This window comes from Grampus griseus (assembly GCF_964374135.1).
Source record: "Grampus griseus genome assembly, chromosome: 12".
NCBI lineage: Eukaryota > Metazoa > Chordata > Mammalia > Artiodactyla > Delphinidae > Grampus > Grampus griseus.
In genome coordinates, this window is record NC_139006.1 from 956,301 (window position 1) to 976,291 (window position 19,991).

Consider the following 19,991-nt stretch of genomic DNA (forward strand, 5'->3'; position numbering starts at 1 on the left):
CCAAGACGTGGGCCCCTCCTGCTTGCTGCCTCTGCGTGACTGGGGGTGGCGGGGAGGTGCCCTCCTTCCTGCTGCTCCTGGCTGCGCTTGCTGACGGATATGAGTTGACAAATTTGAGTCTCTCCTGTAAGGGAGGTCCGGTGGTGGGTGGCTTCTTGACCGGAATCCCTGACCCTGGACGCAGCTCTGGGCCTGCCAGAACGCATCTCCAAGTGTGGGGCTATTGGGGGTCCTGGGGCCTCCCATCCCTCTCGGCTCCAGAGGCAGCATCAGCAACTGGAGGTGCCTTGCGGGGGGTCAGTTCTGTCTTGTTTTGGGAGTCATTCCAGGAGACCCAGTCCAAACCAGGTTATTAGGCCCCTCCAACAATGCACAAGCCCCACATGTCCTGTGGAAAACGTCTGCCCAACTCAATCTGCAGAGTGGCTTCCGTTTCCAGAAGCAGCCTGTAACGTTTTCCCTCTTAGACCCTCTCAAACTGCAGCTTCAATACACACAGATCAAAACTGCTTAGATGTAAGCTTTAAAAACTGTGAACCGCTATATTGTATACCTGCAACTTATAGAATATTGTAAACCAACTACACTTCAATTAAAAAAAAAAACGCTTAAATGATTTTCCCACTGTTTTCTTGGATGGTTGATTCCTGTGCACATCTTACATGCTGGCCGATGTGGGAATCTGCGGGGCAGCCGGGGAAGGCTGGCATGATGGGCCGCCAAGCTCGTCCCTCAGCCAGGAGGGCTGGGGCCGGGGAAAGAGGTACCAACTCAGGCTCTGCTTGCCCTCCAGCATCGGGGGGATACAGAGCTTTTCTGTTTTTGTTTTTTAATTTATTTTATTTATTTATTTTTGGCTGTGTCTGCTTGCCCTCCGGCATCGGGGGGATACAGAGCTTTTCTGTTTTTGTTTTTTATTTTATTTATTTATTTTTGGCTGTGTTGGGTCTTCGTTTGAGCAGGGGCTACTCTTCGTTGAGGTGTGTGGGCTTCTCATTATGGTGGCTTCTCTTGTTGCGCAGCACGGGCTCTAGAGCACAGGCTTCAGTAGTTGCGGCGCACGGGCTTAGTTGCTCCGCAGCATGTGAGATCTTCCCAGACCAGGGCTCGAACCCGTGTGCCCTGCATTGGCAGGTGGATTCTTAACCGCTGCGCCACCAGGGGAGCCCTGCTCTTCTGTTTAAATCAGCCAGACTGAGTCTCAGTTGCTGACAGCTGAGACCCCGACTATGCAGGCCCCTGACTCTAACTTTTTCCTGAGTGTGCTTCCCCACTCAGGGAAGGGGCACGAGACCCAGAAGAAGGCCGGCCCCAAGATCAGGTTTGCTCCCTGATGTTGTGGAGAGTGGGGGACTAGGCATAGTCATATGATACTGGCAGGGATGCAAGGAAACGCTTCTACGGCGGACAGGGGCTGTCAGAATTAGGTAGGCATTAGAAACCCGCCAGACCACCGAGTCAGCATCTCGGGATGCTCACACGTGGACAAGGATGTATAGGGCTGGTCGTTGTGTGCAAAATCACAGGCTGGACACATGTCCACCAGCAGGCTGAGTGGTATGGACTGCGTACACTGTGGGCCACCAGCAAGAACGACACAGACTTTTGTGATGGCAAAGACCGCCACCGTCTGTGTGAAGACAAGGGTCAAACACGCTCATATATGCACAGAGACCTCTGGAAGTCACAAGAAAAACGAGTAGGGGCCTATGGAGAGATACTGGGAATTAGGGAGGGAGGGCAACTTCTGTTTTTCTGTACTCTGTTTTTCCAAGTACACATTTTATTTTATTTATTTTTTTGGCCGTGCCGTGCAGCATGCAGGATCTTAGTTCCCCGACCAGGGATCCAACCCACGCCCCCTGCAGTGGAAGTGTGCAGTCCTAACCACTGGACCACCAGGGAATTCCCTCCAAGTACATATTTTAAAATATCACACACCCATGGATCCTCCAAGGTGATTTAAATGAGTCACCCAGGGACTTCCCTGGTGGTCCAGTGGTAAAGAATCTGCCTTCCAATGCAGGGGTCGTGGGTTTGATCCCTGGTCGGGGAACTAAGATCCCACAGGCTGCAGGGCAACTAAGCCCTCACACCACAACTACTGAGCTCACGCGCCTCAACTAGAGAGAAAACCCGCGCCCCGCAACTAGAGAGAAGCCAGCGCTCTGCAAGGAAAGATCCCACGTGCCTCAACGAAGATCCCGTGTGCCGCAACTAAGACCCGATGCAGCCAAAAAAATAAACAAACAAAATTAATTTTTTTTTTTTAAAGAAAGGAGTTTGTTCTTTGCTAAAAAACAAAACAAGACTCACTCACTAATTGCCTGGAGTCACACTTGGGAATTGTCTACAATTTGACCCTGAAACCAAGACCACGTAACCTTCCATGGGGAGAGCCCCACGATCCCAGCAGTGCTTAGGTTACTTTCTGCCCTGGGAAGTGACTTTAAAAGCCCTATCACAGGTAAAATTAACATGCTTAAAGTCAAGCCCCAGGATTTCTCCTGCAAGCCCCTCCTGTTCCCAATCACGCCACCTGTTAATGGCCCAGCTAGCTCCTCAATTCCTGAAACCCAAAGCCCAGGTCAGCCTCGAACCCTGCCTCCTGTCCCAGCCGCAGGCCACCCGGCAGCGGCAGCCGCTCGGCAAGGTTTCTCGGACCCAAAGGCACACCTCACTTGGTCTCTCCCCCACGGCACTGCCAGTCTTGCCGATTCTACTCGCCCCACCCGCCCTGTTCTCGGAAAGACAGTGCTCCCTCGAGGGGATTTGCCCAGCCACGTTGTACACACGTGTGCAACCCACCACACGGCATTTGCACATCACACGTGCACACGTACCCATGCAGACACATCACCTACGATCACATCACAAATACACGTGCACAAACTGCTCACACACCACACGTGCGTCCACGTGGGCACACAGCACGTGCACGCGTGCGTCCCACGTGCACACACACCACGCGTCTCCTGCAGCAGACTTGCCGACTTCCTTGGTAACAGAGCGTCCTCTTCTCCGCAGGGCGCCACTTAATAAAAGCATTTCCCTGCCCCCCTTGCAGCTGGACGTGACCACGTGACACACCTCTGGCCAGCGAGGGGATGAAGTCGCTGGCGGGACGTCCAGGAGGGCTCGCTACGGGACAGTCAACGATGTGCCCCTTCCTTCTGCCCTCCCTCCTCCCTCCCGCCCGGAATACAGGCGGCGCCAGGGATGCACGGACCAGGATGAAAGCTGCGTGCCGCAGGGGGCCAGGTGGACACCCAGAAGGAGCCCGTGTCCTCCAGCGCTGGGGACTGCTACCCCTGGCCCGACGGCCCCCCTGTCCTGTTCTGGTCTGCGCCGCTCGCCGGGCCGCCGAGCCCCACCCTGACAGCCGGGCAGCCAGTCCTGCCAGGAGCCGCCCACTGTCCCGCCGGCTCCAGCCTTCGCCCAGCCACGCGCCCCCACCAGGTCACCCGTTCCCACCGCTCCGGTCTGCTGTTGACACAGCGCACGGTGCTCCTTGCACCTCTCTCGGTGAAAGACCCGTGGAAAAGACCGAGAAAAAGGTAAAAGAAGTGACTAAGCAAGGTTTGTACTTATTTAATAAGAAAATCGCTTCTTTAAAAAAATAGTGTCTTTACGTGCTGAGTTGTGTGTAGTCAACGCGTGAGCTGAAAATAGACTCGCGGCAGGTTCTCCCTGTGACGGAAACTCAGAATGACGCAGCTCTCAGGATCCTGAGCTGGGGAGGCCGCGCGCGGGCCGTCCCGTCTGGGCGAGGCATGCCGCCAGCAGCAGGCTGGCGGGTCCCGGCGTGCGGTGTCGTGGGCCAGCTCAGTCACTGTCCCCATCACTGCCTTCCAGGGGGCGGGAGACCTGCAGAGCGAGAGCAGACAGGGAATGACTGTGGGGAGCGCTCCGCCCGGCGGGGGCCCTCTCCTGCACAGGGGCTGCCCAGGGCGAGGCTCAGCCTCACCCGTCTTCCTCTTCACTGATTCAAGAACCTGTCTTGAACGGGCAAAGCCAAGGGCTGGGGACCAGAGGGGGTCTTCATTGGGCTCCTCCAGCTCCCAGAGGCTTCAGTGACCTTGGGGACATAAAACTGATCTACTGCAAAGCTGGTCAAGTACAAGCCCCTCGGCGCTATATAGAGACGGCAGACGGTCAGAGGCCTCTCTCTGTCTGTGGGAATCAAGCAGAGAGCAAGCCTGGCCCCCAGGTCCCATCTGTACACGTGCTCCATCTGGCCTCACAGTGCTGGGAAAATTGATAACCACCACCATTTAAAGAGTGGACTATTTCACATACACGTCTGCAATCCCAGTTTCTCCTGAGAAAAGGCAAGCTCCGACAACACTCAGGGCCACCCTCCCCTGGCTGGCGCTGAGCTGCAGGGGCCCTTCCGGTGGAATGAGAGCTCTGCCGTTTCCCACAGTCTCCACCAAGTCCCGTCTCCTCCCCGACGCTGCTTGGAATTCACCATCTGACCTGCAACCCCTGCCTTTCTTACACCTGGCCCCCTTACCTGTATGCACATGGGTTTACAAGCCCAGCTGGGGAGGGAAGACAGTGTTTTTCTAGATATCTAGACAATGGGAAGAAATCTCCCAGAGCTCCAGGTGGGAATCTCACCCTTTGACAGCCTGCTGGGACACCATGAGCGAACATGGGCTTTGGGGACCTCCCTCGCCCCAGGGTAGAGAATCGAGAACTAGAGTAAAATGTTCACTTTTAGCTCCAGCACCTCCAATCGTGGATGCTCTCCTTCTAACATAAGGTTGGCAGTTAACTCACAGATGAATCACACTTTGAGCCAGGTCCCCGGGCGGTATTGGACAGCAGGGCTCCGGGACAGTGAGGCCGAAAGCACAGCCTGCGTCCCCTCCCAGGCGGAGGAGACCACCCGGGCCCGGACAGGAACACCGCCCAGAGGGCGAGGAGAACGACGCTTGGCCGCTCAGCGTCCCTGGCGCCTGCCAAGCGAGCCCATGTTCTGGAGCCAGGTACGTGCCAACTGACCAGCAGCATGAGCCAGAGGAGGACGTCCCAGCGGCACCTCCGTCCCACACACGGGACGACGGCCACTGAGCATGTCCCTCCCCAGCGTCACTAAGCGCGGAGCAGGGCGGCTGGCCACCAGGTCCTATGCCCTGGCCCTGCTCCTCCCACTGTTGTGGCCCCGGGGCAGCGACAGGCCTCTCGGTGCCTCAGCTTGCTCATCTGTACAATGGGTACAATGACAGGGGGCAGAGTGGGTTGAAGCTTAGCCACGGACAGTGACAGATGTGGACAAGTGCTTGGCTGAGCTCCTGGAAGGGCCAGCGCCAGCCCCACGGTTCCCCTGACCCCCAGCCCCCGTGGCCCCAGCCCCACCTTGGCGCCCGGGCCGGCGGCTGCGTGGGCAGTGGCGCTGAAGTCATGCATGGGCAGGGTGCTCAGCCACTGGGCCATGGACCTCTCGTGGCGCTCGGTGCCGATGATCGTGGGGTAGATGTGCTGCTCCTTGAAGGCCGTGACGTCAGCCTCTTCCCGCGCCCAGTCCAGCGGCTCGTGCAGCCCGTCGTGGCCGAAGCGCTGGTTGTACTTCTCGAAGTGCACCCGCTCCAGGACCAGGCCGAGCCCCGGTGCCTTGGGCACGTCCACCTTGGCCTCCCCCCAGCAGCGCTCCAGCACGCTCTCGGGCGCGTAGCCCTTGACGATGGCCACCACCAGCCCCACCATCTTCCTGATCTGGTGCGTCATGAAGCTCTGGCCCTTGACCTTGATCACCGCGAACTCCATGCCTTCGCGCACGAAGGGCTCCTCGCAGAACATGTCGAGGATGTAGCGCCGGGCGCTGGGCTCGCGGGGCCCCTTCTGCGAGGTGAAGTTGTGGAAGTTGTGGGTGCCCCTGTAGCAGGCCAGGAGCCGGTTCACATGCCCCAGCGTCTCTGCGTGCAGCCGGTACGTCTCGTCCTGCGCGTCGTGGTCCTTGTGGGCAAAGGCGAACGTGGGCAGCATGTAGAAGTAGGTCCTGGCGTCGCACTTGTTCTTGGAGTTGAAGCCGCCCGTGACCCTCTTCAGTCCTGGGGGCAGAGGAGGCGATGAGGACAGACTGACGACACCCTGAGCAGGTCTGAGCGCCGGCACCTTACCTGCCGAACCCGGACGAGCCCGAGGGGGCCCCGGCTCCGTGCGCTAAACCCTCAGCTAAACCCTATCAAACAAACCCCGGGGTCGGCCAAGGTGCGGGACACCCTGCTCTCGCCTCAGGATCCCGGGGGACCCATGCGGACTAAAGCACCAGCCGGTGACCCCGACCCAGAAGCCTTGGATCACACGCCATCCTGCAGGTGAGGCCAGGGACAGCAATGTGTTCAGACAGCAAAAGAAACTGGAAACAACTTAAAAAGTCCAGCAACGGGGAAACGATCAGCGGCTCTTAGACGTTTGCAGAACGAGCCGAAAGCAGCCCCGCAGCCCCGGCGCCCGTGCCAAGGACCGGGGGCTGCAGCGCCGAACGCTCGCTGTGCCCGGCCAGGGCTCCCAACAGGCTTCCTAACCGCTCAGGGAGAGGGGAGCACAGCGAAGCACTACGTGTGCGTTTCTTTGTGAGAAAAATACAGGCACACGGATTATGTCTGTATTTGCAGAGAAAACTTCTGAAAGAATCACAACCGTTGGGGGGGGCGGCTTCTGGGAACTGGGGAGCACGAAGCGCTTTGGGGCCCTGGGTGCTCCGTGCTGCGCGGCTGTCCTCACGCTAAGCCCAGACCGGGTCGCGAGGACTCAGCCTCACAAGGAGGCTGTGACTTAAAGGCCAGCTTTGGCTTCATGTTACAAGGACTGATGACACCGCCCGGGGCTGCCAGTTCAAGGCTGCGTCTGCGCCGCCCTTCCCGTCTTCTGTCTCCGCTGTCGTGTCTGATTTGGGGTAATCTTATTGTTGTGTTTTGTCTTGCTTTAAGAATCCAATTTCAGCGACACAGCATCGCAGGTATGCTCTGTGCACCTAATTTCTGTCGTGCGGAATATAACTGCCAAGAAAAGGCTGAAAGGGGCTGGCAGCCGACCACGTGGCTGGGCTGCTAACGAGGGAAACACAGCCTTGCTAGGTCATGTTACGTAAGCAGTGCTAACGGCTGCGAATTGTGTAGGGTCTGGCATTATTTTAGCGAAAGTGGGGAACAACCTGTGGCATACATGAGAACGTTCCCGTGGAGTGAATGTTAAGAGGCATCACATGGGGCTTTAAGAGGACTGGCTCCCAGAGAAGGTCTTCAGGAGGGAATTATCCTCACCAGGCAGAGAAGGACCACAGGACAATAAGAATAAAACCATGCCATGCCAATAATAAATGCAGAGCCTTCCCGGCGGCGCAGCGGCCAGGACTCTGCGCTGCCACTGCAGGAGGCGCGGGTCCCATCCCTGGCCGGGGAATGAGGTCCCGCGTGCCGTGCGGTGCAGCAAATAAATAAACAAATAAAAATTTAGAAACTAAATTCAATAGTGGGCAAAGTAACCAAAAACAAGGGTTGTGACTTTGTGCTGAGATCCCTATTTATACTTGTACCCAACGTTCATGGCAGTGTCTTTCTATAACAGCCCCAAACTGGAGACACCCGCAGTGCTCCCCACCAGGTAACTGGATAAACAACTGGAAACCACGCAGCAATGGAAAGGAACAAACCGGATGCACCTGACAACGTGCAGGAATCTTTAACCAGAGGCTCCGTGCAAGAAGCCATTCCCTACGATGCTATTGACATAAAACTCTAGAACTACGAAGCAGTCTATAATGAAGGAGAGCAGATCAGTGGTCGCCTGGTGAGGCATGGGGTGGGAGGGGCGTGGGGAGGGTCACAATCTTCTGGGGGTGACAGAGGGTGACTCTCTCAAGTGGGCTGGTTTCACAGGTATGCACACACATCACAACGTTTTAACTGTATAATGAACTCTGCAGTTTACCATACGCCGATTATACTTCAACTTTAAAAAGCATTTAGAAGTGTTTTTAATTCTCTGGTTAAAGAAAAACTGACACTGTAGTGTGCGGGTGATGACACAGGCAGACCTGAAATACACGTCACGACAGCAGGACAGGTGCAAGTGCGTGGCTGCAGGTGTGAGGTGCGTGCAAGGTGGGCTGGCTTCACGTGAAGGCAGCTGTGGTCACTGGCCCATGGATGCTTTGACCCCGGGGCTGGCAAACAGTGGCTAAAACCATGGCCGCTCCTGTACAACTTCTGAGCTAAGGCTGAAAGGGTGGTTAAAAGAAGAAACAAAGGAGAAGAATATGCAACAGAGACAGTGATCTGTGTGGCCACAAAGCCTCAGACAGTTTACTACCTGGCCCTCTACAGAAAGCCTCTGCCAGCCCTTGCTTTAAGGGCCGGCAAAGCGATCACTAAAAAAAAACCATAGCGAGTCATCGCATTAGCTAACCAAGGTGATAATGAAATGCAATGATAAGAAACATCAATTAATCCAAAAGAAGGGAGAAAAAGAAGAGGGAAACAAATGGGACAGAGAGAAACAGAAGGCAAGCAGAGCTACCCCCAGCCACCCCAGTACCACATTAATTATCAATGGCACATATATGCCACTTAAAAGGCAGAGAGGGTCAGACTGCAAATCCCGTTATCAGGCCTGTTACCATAGGGAGTCATAGCCCCTGTTTTAATTTTATCAAATCTGGACTTTCATATCCAAGCATTTGGTTAAAACAAGGCACATGTAGCACCAAGATGCTGCACTGAGGGCCTTTCCAAGTCTGTCTGTCTGGCTGTGTCCCTTTCTGAAGGAGGTGGGAATACTGAACCCTTCCTTACAGCTGACTCACAACCACTCCTTCCAACTGCTAAGCGACCACTCTGTTATCTTAGCTCCGCAACAGAGAAATTCGGTGAAAGAAGAAATTTCGTGTCCCTGTGAGACTGGCCACCACCCAGTGTGCAGCCCAGCGCTGCAAGGCTTACCCAGTATCCGAATGTGAGACGGAAGGTGGCTGTTAATCTTTTCTAAAAGGTCGTCAATCAGCCACACCTTCAGGGACACAACCTGGCCGGCCGCAGACACACCCTGCAAAGGAAGCAGACATGGGAGGGCCAGCTGGGCCTTGCACTTGGAGCACCGACACTGCAAGCTGGTCTCTTCAGCAGAAGGACCACATGCACGCTACATCTGTCCGTGGAGGAATTCTGCTTTCAGAAGTGCATCTGAAGGGAATAACCAGATACAAGAACAGTGCTCTATATACCAAGGGAGTGAGTGCCACATAACTTATAAAATATTACAAGTGAACTTCAGAGCCCAAAGAAACACGGGAACGAATACATGAAATCCTGCAGATAGGAGATAAAGTCCCACCCTGGATGTGACCCTCAAGGACTTAGGGAAAAAGAAAGTGCAACTTAGATGACAGAACACTGGAGCTGAGCAAGGTCACCATCTAAGTCACAGCAGCAGGTATCCTGTGGGGATGGGGTGCTAGTGACACAGGTAAACCGAGCAAGCGCCGCACTCAAGAAGAGCACAGTTCACCATTTGTATGTTACACCTTTTTCCTAAAAGCAAGTTTTCATAAAAGGCAATACGGCAGTAAGGTCTGGGGGAGGGGAGCGGTGTGATTCGGAAGGTGGACGAGGAGGGGGCTCCTGGGACGCGGGCAGAGACCCACGTGTGGACCTGAGTGGAGATTATCCGGGCGCTCACCAAAGAATCACCCGTTTCACTTTATACTGACACTGTATGCACCTTTCTGTTTGCTACAATCATACTTTCTAAAAAGATTTTTTTAAATGTAAGCAAAGAAGACAGAGTACCGTGTAACACTCCTGCCGAAAAATTTCTTTACTCTGTATCGAGTCATGAGAACAATCAGACAAATACAGATTGAGGACATTCGTCAAAATAACTGGCCTGGACCATCCAAAACATCACATCAGGAAGGACAGAAAGGAGGTGACGAGACCATTTTAAAGGAAACTCAAGGGCTTCCCTGGTGGCGCAGTGGTTGAGAGTCCGCCTGCCAATGCAGGGGACACAGGTTCGAGCCCTGGTCCGGGAAGATCCCACATGCCGCGGAGCAACTAAGCCCGTGCACCACAACTACTGAGCCTGCTCTCTAGAGCCTGTGAGCCACAACTACTGAGCCCGCGTGCCACAACTACTGAGCCTGCGTGCCACAACTACTGAAGCCTGTGCACCTAAAGCCCGTGCTCTGCAACTAGAGAAGCCACCGCAATGAGAAGCCCGTGCACCACAACTAAAGAAAGCCTGCGTGCAGCAACGAAGACCCAACACAACCAAAAAAATAAATAAATAAAAGAAATAATAAAAGAAATAGAAAAAACATTTTTTTAATTTAAAAAAAAAATGAAGGAAACTCAAAAGACATGACAACTGAATGAACCATCAACCCTGGGTTAGACACAGGATCAACAAGAAACGGTGTACCAGTGTTAAATTTCCCAAGGGTGACAGCGACACCAAGCAGTTGCCAGAGGATGCCACTGCTCACACGACATATTTTGGGGTGAAGGGTGATGACGTCTGCAACTTCCTCTCAAATGGTTCCATTCAAAGGCACAAAAAGGAAAACAAATATGGCAAAAGTTTAACACTGCCGAGTTTAGGGGAAGACCAAGGGTGCTCATGCATTGTTCCTGGGACTTTCGGAGGTCTGAAGTTTTTCCAAATAAAAAGTTGGAGAGATATTTGTAAAAAAGAAGAAAGACAAAAAATAAACTGGCGAGATGGAACACAGGCCGAATCCACTGTTCACCAGGCAGACACCCTCCAACACAGAGGCATCTGGCCACGAGTGGCTACTGAGGGCATAAAATGGCTGTTCTGAAATGAGGTCTCAAAGTCTCAGTACACGAAAAAGGAATGGAAATACATCTCATTGCTAATCTTTTTATATTGATTACACGTTTTTCTGGTTTTTTTTAAATTTTTGGCTGCATTGGGTCTTTGTTGCTGTGCACGGGCTTTCTCGAGTTGCAGCGAGCAGGGGCTACTCTTTGTTGCGGTGCGCGGGCTTCTCATTGCAGTGGCTTCTCCTGTTGCAGAACATGGGCTCTCTAGGCGCGCGGGGTTCAGTAGTTGTGGCTCACGGGCCTAGCTGCTCCGCGTCATGCGGGATCCTCCCGGACCAGGGCTCGAACCCGTGGCCCCTACCCTGGCAGGTGGATCCCTAACCACTGTGCCACCAGGAAAGCCCTGATTACACGCTGAAGGGAGAATTTTCTGGATGTGCCAGTGGAGAGTGGGTGATGACTAAAGGGTGCAGGGAAGCTCTGGGGACGATGAAAATGTTCTAAGCTGGGCTGTGGTAATGGCTGCACAACTGTGAGAAAGGACTAGAATCAATGAATGTACCCTTTAAATGGGCAAAATGTGTGGGAGTGAATGACAGCTCCTTGAAACTTTTTTTTTTAATATGAAACAAAAACTAACAAAATATCATCATTTGTTCATCCAGGGGGATGTTAGTATCAAAGGTTTTCTAGATTTCCCAAAATGTAAGAAGGAAAACATATTCGAATAAAACCATCTCTAATAACAGTGAAAACTGAAATAAATGCTAGCCCTATATTTGGAAATGCTGTCTTCATTAGCTCAGGCAAATGTTTACTTTTCTTCTGCCTTGAAAACAACCAGAGAGCTGTAAGTGGGAAAGTTAAACAGAAAACAAACACCACGGAGAGCCCCGGTACTCTTTACCTGGAGCAGCTAACATGTGACTGGATCACCCACGAGACTGCCAGGCGCCTGTTTTTGTTCTTAGCTGTCTGTGCGGTAGCTCTGGCTCCGGGGTTCTGGCCTGGGCCTGTGGATCCCAGGGGACGCTGCACCTTTGAAACTCAACGTTATTCAGATTCCCAGGACCCTGACCTGCAAAAAGCTACGCGTACCACAGACTCCCAGTGACCTTAGGTGGCCAGAGAGATGATTCAGGGCCCGGGTCTGAGAGAGCAGGCTCACAGGTGCACGGGCACTTTGGGTTTTCTCTCTCCTGGGGGAGAGCTTCACGTTCTCCGTGGCTGGTTGTCCCACCTGCCTCGGCGACACCCTCCACTCCTTTGTGGGGAGCCCCTGCTCGCACCAGCCCCACACCTGGCAATGTGCCAGGGTGGGACCAGCCAGCGACTGGCCTGGGACGGTGGGAGAGCCAACCAGACAGCAGGACTCAATCTCTTGAGCATGAATGGACAGTGCTGGGTCACGGCCACCCGAGACTCCTGAGCGTGCGACTCCCGCGGGGTTCCAAAGACTTGGCGCTCACACACGCACAATGGAAACTATTTCCCGTTCATCGCTTTTTATGTTGATTACACGTTGAAAGGCGACTACCTTGGACACACTAAGTTAAATAAAATTGATAACAAAACCCAGCGTCACCTGTTTCCTTTTCCCTTTTGGCTGTGGCTCCTAGGAAGTTTAACATCACACGCATGGTGGGCCTCTGCGGCCACGCGGTCCTACTTGTATCGCGAGCCTGAGATGGATGGATCTAAGGCAGATGTTGTGGCCACCACGCCACCCACAGGAGCGACAGAGGAGAAAGCACAGACAGAGAGGATGCCAGACCTTGTGGCCCTGAGCACCTAGGTCCAGCCACACCTGGGCCAGAAATGCCGCAGTTTCTTGGCCACACGAGGCAACAACTTTCTTTCCACTTACACTAGTCTGAGCTGTGCATCTGTCAATTGTAACCAAGAGAATCTTGAGAGATAAAGGTGCTAAGATGGAAAGTGGGATGAGGGCAAACACAAGCCACAGACCGGCGGCTTCGGTGCTGCCTGCACCCGCAGGGGATGTGGGGACAGCACCTACCTTGTCCGTCCGGGCGCAGCGCTGGAAGGACATCTTCCGCATGTCCTCCCCGTGATTCTCCGGAATACAACCCGACCGGACCAGGGCAGACACCAGGTCATCTTCGATGGTCTTGAATTTCGAGGACCCAACATTCCTCTGAGGAAAAGAGAAGAAGAAAACTTGTTTTTCACTCAATCACTACCACAGTAGGGGCCCTGGGCCGTGGCTGATCCAGGTAGGGGCATGTGCGTTGTGCCCGCACCCGGCAGGTGGGGACCGCACCTGTTGGCGTGGAGAGACACTGCAGCTCGTCCCCCGACCCACGGGAAGCAGGAAAGCCACCTGTGGGTACCCACAGTCTAGAAACTTCCCACCCTGGGCAGCTGACACTGGGCATCACCTAAGACATCATTTCCCCCTACCTGTCAGATGTGAGACCAGCACCCTCCTGCTGGAGACCCATCTGTCTGTTGCACCCGGCCAAGAGGGACTCCCCTCCCTCATCACCCCAGGGCCTCCCCTCCCTCACCACAGCAGGGAGCAGGCCCTCCTGCATCACTACAGGGAGGCAGGCGCCCCTGCTGGAGGAGGACGCCACCCCACGGTGCTGCCAGCACCTAGTGGGTGCAGATGTAGTGTAATCACAGTCCAGGGCCTGCAGGACCCTGCGACATCAGTGAGATCACCACCCTGACGTCAAAGAAAATCTTTGCAAAGCAAGGGACACAGGGCGACAAGCACGTCGCCAAGACGCACCACAGTGGGCAGGTCCTTCCCAAAGTCTACCTCACGGTCCCCACTGCAGCTTAAGTCCAATCCCTTTACTCAGCAAGAAGCTATAAATGCTCCTCCAGCGATCGGAATGGATATTAAGAAACGGGGATAACCACCCTTCCCCACATCCCGCTGTGTCCTTCTGTCACCCTGTGAGCTACCGTCACTCTCTACCCCCCCTCCATTCCCCTAATGGGGACACTGAGGCAAACGGAAGATGATGAGACACAGGCAAAATTCTCAAGACAGCGCATAAGGCAACAACACACGTAATCAGTCACCCTCAAACAAAAAAGCATTTAAACATCGGCGAAGAGCAGCGCAGGTGGTTTATTTGTTCCACTACGTGAGACCGAAGCACTGCTTCCACCATTTCACAATCCACCGTGGTCACCAAAGGTCATCAAATTGGTTTCACGGGTGCAACCCTATACTTAATGAAAAATACTAAAATAGGATACAAAGTATCTCATTACTACTATTATTTACAGTAAAGGTGACCACAGCACCTGGTAAGGTTGGGCACTGTTTTCCTAAACTTCCGCTTCAGTGAGATACTCTACACAGCAGTGAATTCCTCCAAGAAGTTTAAAGAACGAGGCACCGAAGTGTAAGAGCCACACCGCTGACCACAAGGGACGAGAAGAAGCTCTACGTGCATCTGCCGGGGCGCCGGGGCTCTTGTGCCTTTCAGGAAAGGGTCACGGGGCTGGGCTGGGCAGGGAGCTCTCACGTGCCTGCGTACCCACAACCGTCACCTTCACGTGTCTAACAAAGAGTAACAGCTGCCTCTTCTGAGCATCCCTGGCGCTGTCCCAGTTCTAGTGTGCGGTATCGGTCAGCCTAATGACTCTTCCTGCCCTGTAAAGTCAGCACTGTGATCAGAGAGATGAGGAAACGACGGACTGAGAGTTCTCGTCACTTGCCGCCTCTGGTCATCGGCAGGTCTGGGCCTTTAACTACCCTGGGAGACCCATGAACACCTCCCCCCCCCGCCCCCCGCAAGCACCCAAGCAATGCATGGATGAAACAGGGCTCAAAGCTGCTTCGATCTGAATCTAAATCTTGCCTGATGGGACCCACACGATAAAGGAGGTGAGAATGAGAGCCCTCTTTCTGCCACTTCCCAAGATGGCTCACTGGGTAACCGTCGCTGCGAGGTCCCTGCCCCAAGCACAGCGGCCCAGCCCGCGGGCGCCCTCACCTGCATGCCGTGGTAGCCCTTCCCGGAATAGGCCACGAGCAGCACGACCTTGCGCTTGGGCAGCTTCCTGTGCTGCCCTCCACCCTCGCTGCTCCTGAGCCTTTTCGCCTGCTGCTCTGTCTCCTCCCAGATCCTGGCCGCGCCCTGCCAGCCACGCCGGACCTTCCTGTCCTGCTCCTGCTTGGTCCCCACGGGCACGGGGGCCTTCCCATTCCCTGCCATGGGGGGCAAACTGAAAAGACACGAGGGGGGGTGGGGTGTGAGCAAAACACAGAAGGAAGCGGCCCAGTGAAAGACTGACGGTGGCAGCATGGTCCAGTAAACACCCTGGGCTGACCACCGAGTCCAAATCCCAGCTGGGCGCTAACTGTAGATCTTGCCCAACCACCAACTTGGCCTCGGTTTCACTGTCCAAGAAATGGAGCAGTGACAGCACTTTATGCGATGAGGGCTGGTGCTCGCCGGGCATGCAGTCGGGCTCAGTGGGGGTCAGCGTGCTACCCTGGGGTCACGGACAAGTGCACTGTCATTACCAGAGGAGGCGCGGTCCCAGGCGCGGGGTCCACGGTCCGCAGGCTCTCCTCAGGGCCCAGGCCGCCGCCCGCAGGCTGGGGAGCCCCATGCAGGCCCGGGAGGGGCGGGGGGGCACGCGCCCGACCCCTGACCTCCCCCGGTACGCACCCACCCGGGTCCTCTAGACCCCTAACCTCCCCGGGGCCCCTACACACCAGCCCGCCCCTCCTTAACTCCGACCACGGCCACGCTCCAGCCCCACCCCTTGAGAACTCTAACCTTCCCGGGACCCTCTCACGCTCCAGCCCCGCCCGCGGATAACCTAAGTCGTCCCTGACCCCCAGGCTGACCTCTGACCTCCCCAGTCCCTCCTGCTCCCCCCTCGTCCTCTCGCCTCGCCCAGCCGGCTCTCCCTCGGGAATCGGGGAGACCCCGGCCACCCACGCCGGGACTAGTGGGGCGCGCCCCGACCCGGCCCCACTCACGGAGCGGCGGACTGAGCCGGAGCCGAACCACGTGGGCGAAGGCGGAAGCGGAGCGCGCGGCCGGACGGCAGCCGGACGTGGACAAAAGTACTTCTGGGCGAGGCGGGCCGAGGCGGCTTGGGGCGGAGCTTGGTGTCAGGGGCGGGACTGAGCGGGGCTTCGGGGCGGGGAGGGCGGGGCCTGGCGCCGGGAGCCCGGTTCCCCGCTGCCAACTCGGGGGTGGTTTGAGGCCGATGTGGATGCGCCCTCTTAGGGCGAACAAATCGTCCTAACAACTACGCTTCCAGGCTCTGTTCCGCGTTACAAGTGTCAGCTCATTCAGGCCTTTCGCCCGCCTTAGGGAGCAAGCACCGTAAGAGCAAGCACGTTACTGAAGAGGAACCCGAGGGACAGAGAGGCTGAGCCCATGGCCGGAAGCCACACAGCACCAGTCCCGGCTTCTGGAATGACAGCCTGTCTTTCAACAGTGTGCAGACCAGCGCCTTCCCACAAACCTCTCGTAAGAAAACACTTGCCATGTGCCAGTGCCAGGTGCTGCTCTAGTGGCTCGATGCCTGTTAGCTTATTCAATCCTCATGAAGCCTTGAGGAAGGTTCTCTTGTCCCCATTTTATAGATGAGGAAGCTGAGGCACGGAGAGGGGCCCAAATGCCAGGGAGAGACTGGGTCATGCTGGAGCCGCCTGTGTGAGAGCTCCAGGGAGTGAGGACCTCCTGGAAGCTGGTAGAAGACAGATGGGAAACTCGTCCACACATGGGGTTTGGGAGGCGGCACAGATGTCACCTCAGCTGGCGGGAGCGAGCGACAGCCCGCAGAAGGTGGAAGGAAGTGCGGCTGGCGGCACGGGACTCAGACCTCCCTGAGACGGCCACTCGGTAAGTAGCTATTTTCCGAGCACCTACTAGGTTCCCAGCCCCTGCAGAGGCTGCGAACAGACTAGGAGCAGAACCCGTGCCCTCGGGAAGCTTCCACGCTAGTGGGGACAGACAATGACAGACCAACAGCAAGCGTGTGTGTGATCAAGTGTTAAACACTATGTGAAAACGACTCAGAAGTACTGACGCATGCTACGGCTGGGGGTGAACCTTGAAAACACATTCAGTGGAGAAGCCAGGCGCAGAAGGCCACGTCGTGCGTGTATGCTTCCATGCGCAGCTGACCCTTGAGCAGCGCAGGGTTGACCGCGCGGCTCCCCCTGTACAGAACTCGTGTCACTAAATACAAAGCGCAGGACTAGCGGGGCTGCCAGTGGCTGAATCCACGGGTGCGCAACCGCGGACATGGAGAGCCAGCTGTCAAGTTATCTGTGGATTCTCGACTGCGTGTGGGGGGCGTCTGGGCCCCGAACCACCACGTTGCTCACAGGTCACCTGTACGTGAAATGTGCAGAACGAGCGAATCCACGAGCAACGAAGTGGAGCAGCGGCTGCTGACGTGGATCCTCTCCTGGACCAAATTCTACTCGGGCTCCTAGTCGGAAAAGAGCTCAGGCAGGCGGAAGGGCACAGCTCGCCCGTGCTAAACGATCCCCCAGGACAGCCCACCCCTCTGAGGAAGGGAAGAAAGAGCTGCCCCAGGGCTCCAGGCATGAGGAAAGGCCAAGGTCACATGTGGTCTGGGGAACTCAGGTGGCTGAGCAGTCTTAGGAAGCATCGGGGCACCTTCACGCAGAGCACCCACCTTCACGCAGAGCACCCACCTTCACGCAGAGCACCCCGTCACACAGTACCTACCATCACAGAGCACCCCTTACCATAGAGACTCCTTTGTCGGGGGACACTCCTTCCCCGCCCTCGGCCTCTGCAGCTCTGGAGGCCTGGACCCGCTCTGGCACATGGAGGTGGACACGGGGCCCAGGCTGAACCATCCGTGTAAGCGCACGACCTGGGCAACTGTGAGGCTGGAACTAGAGCCGCCGAGGAAGGCAGTTGAGACTGGGTGATGGGACTTCAGGTTGTGCCCCGGGAAGCAGTCCATCTCCCCCTGCCCGTGTGAACCAGGAAGCTCCCGGTGCTTGAACAGAAACCCAAGCCGGGTGAGGGCAGTCTCCGGGGCAGGCCCAAGACCCCAGGCTGTGCCGCGGGCCAGCAGGTGGGGAGGGTGGAAGCTTGGGGCCGTGCTCTGAGGTCCTGTGTCAGGTGAGAGAATGAGAGGAAAAGACCACCGAGGGGCCTCCCTGCAAACTGGCCATGGTGGCACCGAGCCGGACTCTGATCTACGGAGAACAAACTGAGGCCTGTGAGGCTGGGACAGGTGCCCAGGGGGCAGTTAGAAGTGGGGCAGGCACCTGAGCCGGACCTCCTGGCCGAAGGCCCCCTGTGAGCGTGCCAGGAGCGCGCAGGGCAACGTGAGCCCCGCAGGAAGTGGGGAGCCGGTCCCTCCCGTGTGCCCGCTGCACCCCCGGCCCAGCCAGCCCTCCTGGGCCCTCCTTACTGTCAGGCTCCTACACAGGGTGTTTACAGCAGCGCTACCCATGAATACCAAGACTGGGGAGCAAGAGGATATCCTTCAGTAGGAAAATGGATACATAAACTCAGTACCCCCAGACAGGGGAGTATCATTCAGCATTGAAAAGAAATGAGCCATCGAGCCATGGAAAGACCCAGAAGAAGTCAACCTGAAAAGGCTACACTGTGTGATTCCAGCATCGTGGAAGAGGCGAAGCTATGGAGACAGTAAAGGGACAGGGGTTAAAGTCAGGGGAGGGAACACAGAGCACAGAGGATATTCAGGGCAGTGAAACGACTCTGCATGACACTGAAATGGTACAGGTCATCATGTGTGCGTCCAAACCCACAGCACGGGCACCAAGAGCGAATCACAACGTAAACATGGACTCTGGGTGATGCTGACGTGTCAGTGTAGGTTTATCAGTTGTAACAGATGAATCCCACCCATGCAAGGTGTTAACAGGAGAAGTAAAGTGGGTGGCAGGGGGAGAGGGAGTATTTGGGAACTCTCTGTACTTTCTGCACAATTTTTCTGTAAACCTAAAACTACTGTAAGAAATGAAGTCTATTAATTTGACAACAAAATGCCACGGTTGTCTTAATCCTCTTTCGGCATTTCTTTGTGCAACATACCGGGAGCCCCACAGAGCGGAAGGGGCTGCATCTCCACCAGGCACGGCCCTTCCTGTCTGCAGAGCCCGGAGCACGCACTCCAGGAAGCCAGACTGGAGCAGCCCTGCTGGGACCTAGCCTTTTGAGGCCCCACCTTCCACTTCCTCTATCACTACCCCTCCGCGAACTTTCGTTTCACATTGCGGTTAGCCTTTCTGGTAACTTAATGAGATACTTTTAGCCTATTAAAACAATATGTAGGGCTTCCCTGGTGGCGCAGTGGTTGAGAATCCGCCTGCCAATGCAGGGGACACAGGTTTGAGCCCTGGTCCGGGAAGATCCCACACGCCACGGAGCAACTAAGCCCGTGTGCCACAACTACTGAGCGTGCGCTCTAGAGCCCGTGAGCCACAACTACTGAGCCTGTGGTCTAGAGCCCGCAAGCCACAAGTACTGAGCACGCGTGCCACAACTACTGACCCTGCGAGCCTAGAGCCTGTGCTCCACAAGAGAAGCCAGCGCAATGAGAAGCCCGCGCACCGCAATGAAGAGTAGCCCCTGCTCGCCGCAACTAGAGAAAGCCCGCGCACAGCAACGAAGACCCGATGCAGCCAGAAAAATAAAAATAAATAAATTTATAAGAAAAAAACCTTAAAAACAGATAAATAAAAAACAACACATAGTCTAAAATATGGAAACCTTACCACTCAACAACAAAAAGAGAAAGCATCCGATTCAAAAACGGGCAAAGGACATGAATGGATATTTCTCCAAAAATGACCTAGAAATTGCTGACAGACACATGGAGAGACACTTGAGGTCACTAGCCGTCGGGGGCGCGCACACCAAAACCACAGCCTCTCACACCCACCCAGAGGCGGAGCGGGGGCCCTCCTGCGCCGTGGGTGGGGACGGAAGTGACGCGGCTGCTGTCAAGGTCTGGCACCCGGTGAACCCCTGGAGGACTGAGCTCCCAGCCTTGCCCCGAACCTGACCTCCAAACTCCAGCTGCTGCTGCAGGACATGGGGGGGCGGGGCGTGTAGTCCGAGAAAGGAGGTGACGGGAGAAGGGTAGGCCGTGACAAACCATCAGCAACAGCAGCCCAACAACTCCAGAGGTTTATTTCCTTAAATTGATGTTACACAACTTAACGCAAGG

General features: G+C 55.6%; 1 protein-coding gene across 2 annotated transcripts; it reads right to left on the reverse strand.

The window, feature by feature from the left end:
• Positions 1–3,610: 3,610 nt before the first annotated feature.
• PUS1 (pseudouridine synthase 1) lies at positions 3,611–15,832 on the reverse strand. 2 transcript variants are annotated; one of them, XM_082668206.1, is made up of 6 exons: positions 15,772–15,832; positions 14,774–15,005; positions 12,814–12,951; positions 8,949–9,051; positions 5,365–6,056; positions 3,611–3,867 (listed from the first exon to the last, which is right to left on the reverse strand). In XM_082668206.1, exons 2-6 carry the CDS (start codon positions 14,993–14,995, stop codon positions 3,826–3,828), a joined length of 1,197 nt encoding a protein of 398 aa, XP_082524332.1. In that variant the 5' UTR covers positions 14,996–15,005; positions 15,772–15,832; the 3' UTR covers positions 3,611–3,825. The 2 variants fall into 2 exon arrangements, with proteins under 2 accessions (XP_082524332.1, XP_082524331.1); XM_082668205.1 differs by having other exon boundaries at positions 15,307–15,806.
• Positions 15,833–19,991: the final 4,159 nt, after the last annotated feature.

Excerpts from the sequence above, each read along its gene's own strand:
- PUS1 (XM_082668205.1), bottom strand. The coding sequence starts at position 15,395 with ATGGGGCTCCCCAGCCTGCGGGCGGCGGCCTGGGCCCTGAGGAGAGCC. Across the intron at positions 15,006-15,306 it reads CTGGGACCGCGCCTCCTCTG|TTTGCCCCCCATGGCAGGGA; the intron begins GTAATGACAGTG and ends GTGTCTTTTCAG. Across the intron at positions 12,952-14,773 it reads AGGGCTACCACGGCATGCAG|AGGAATGTTGGGTCCTCGAA; the intron begins GTGAGGGCGCCC and ends TCTTTTCCTCAG.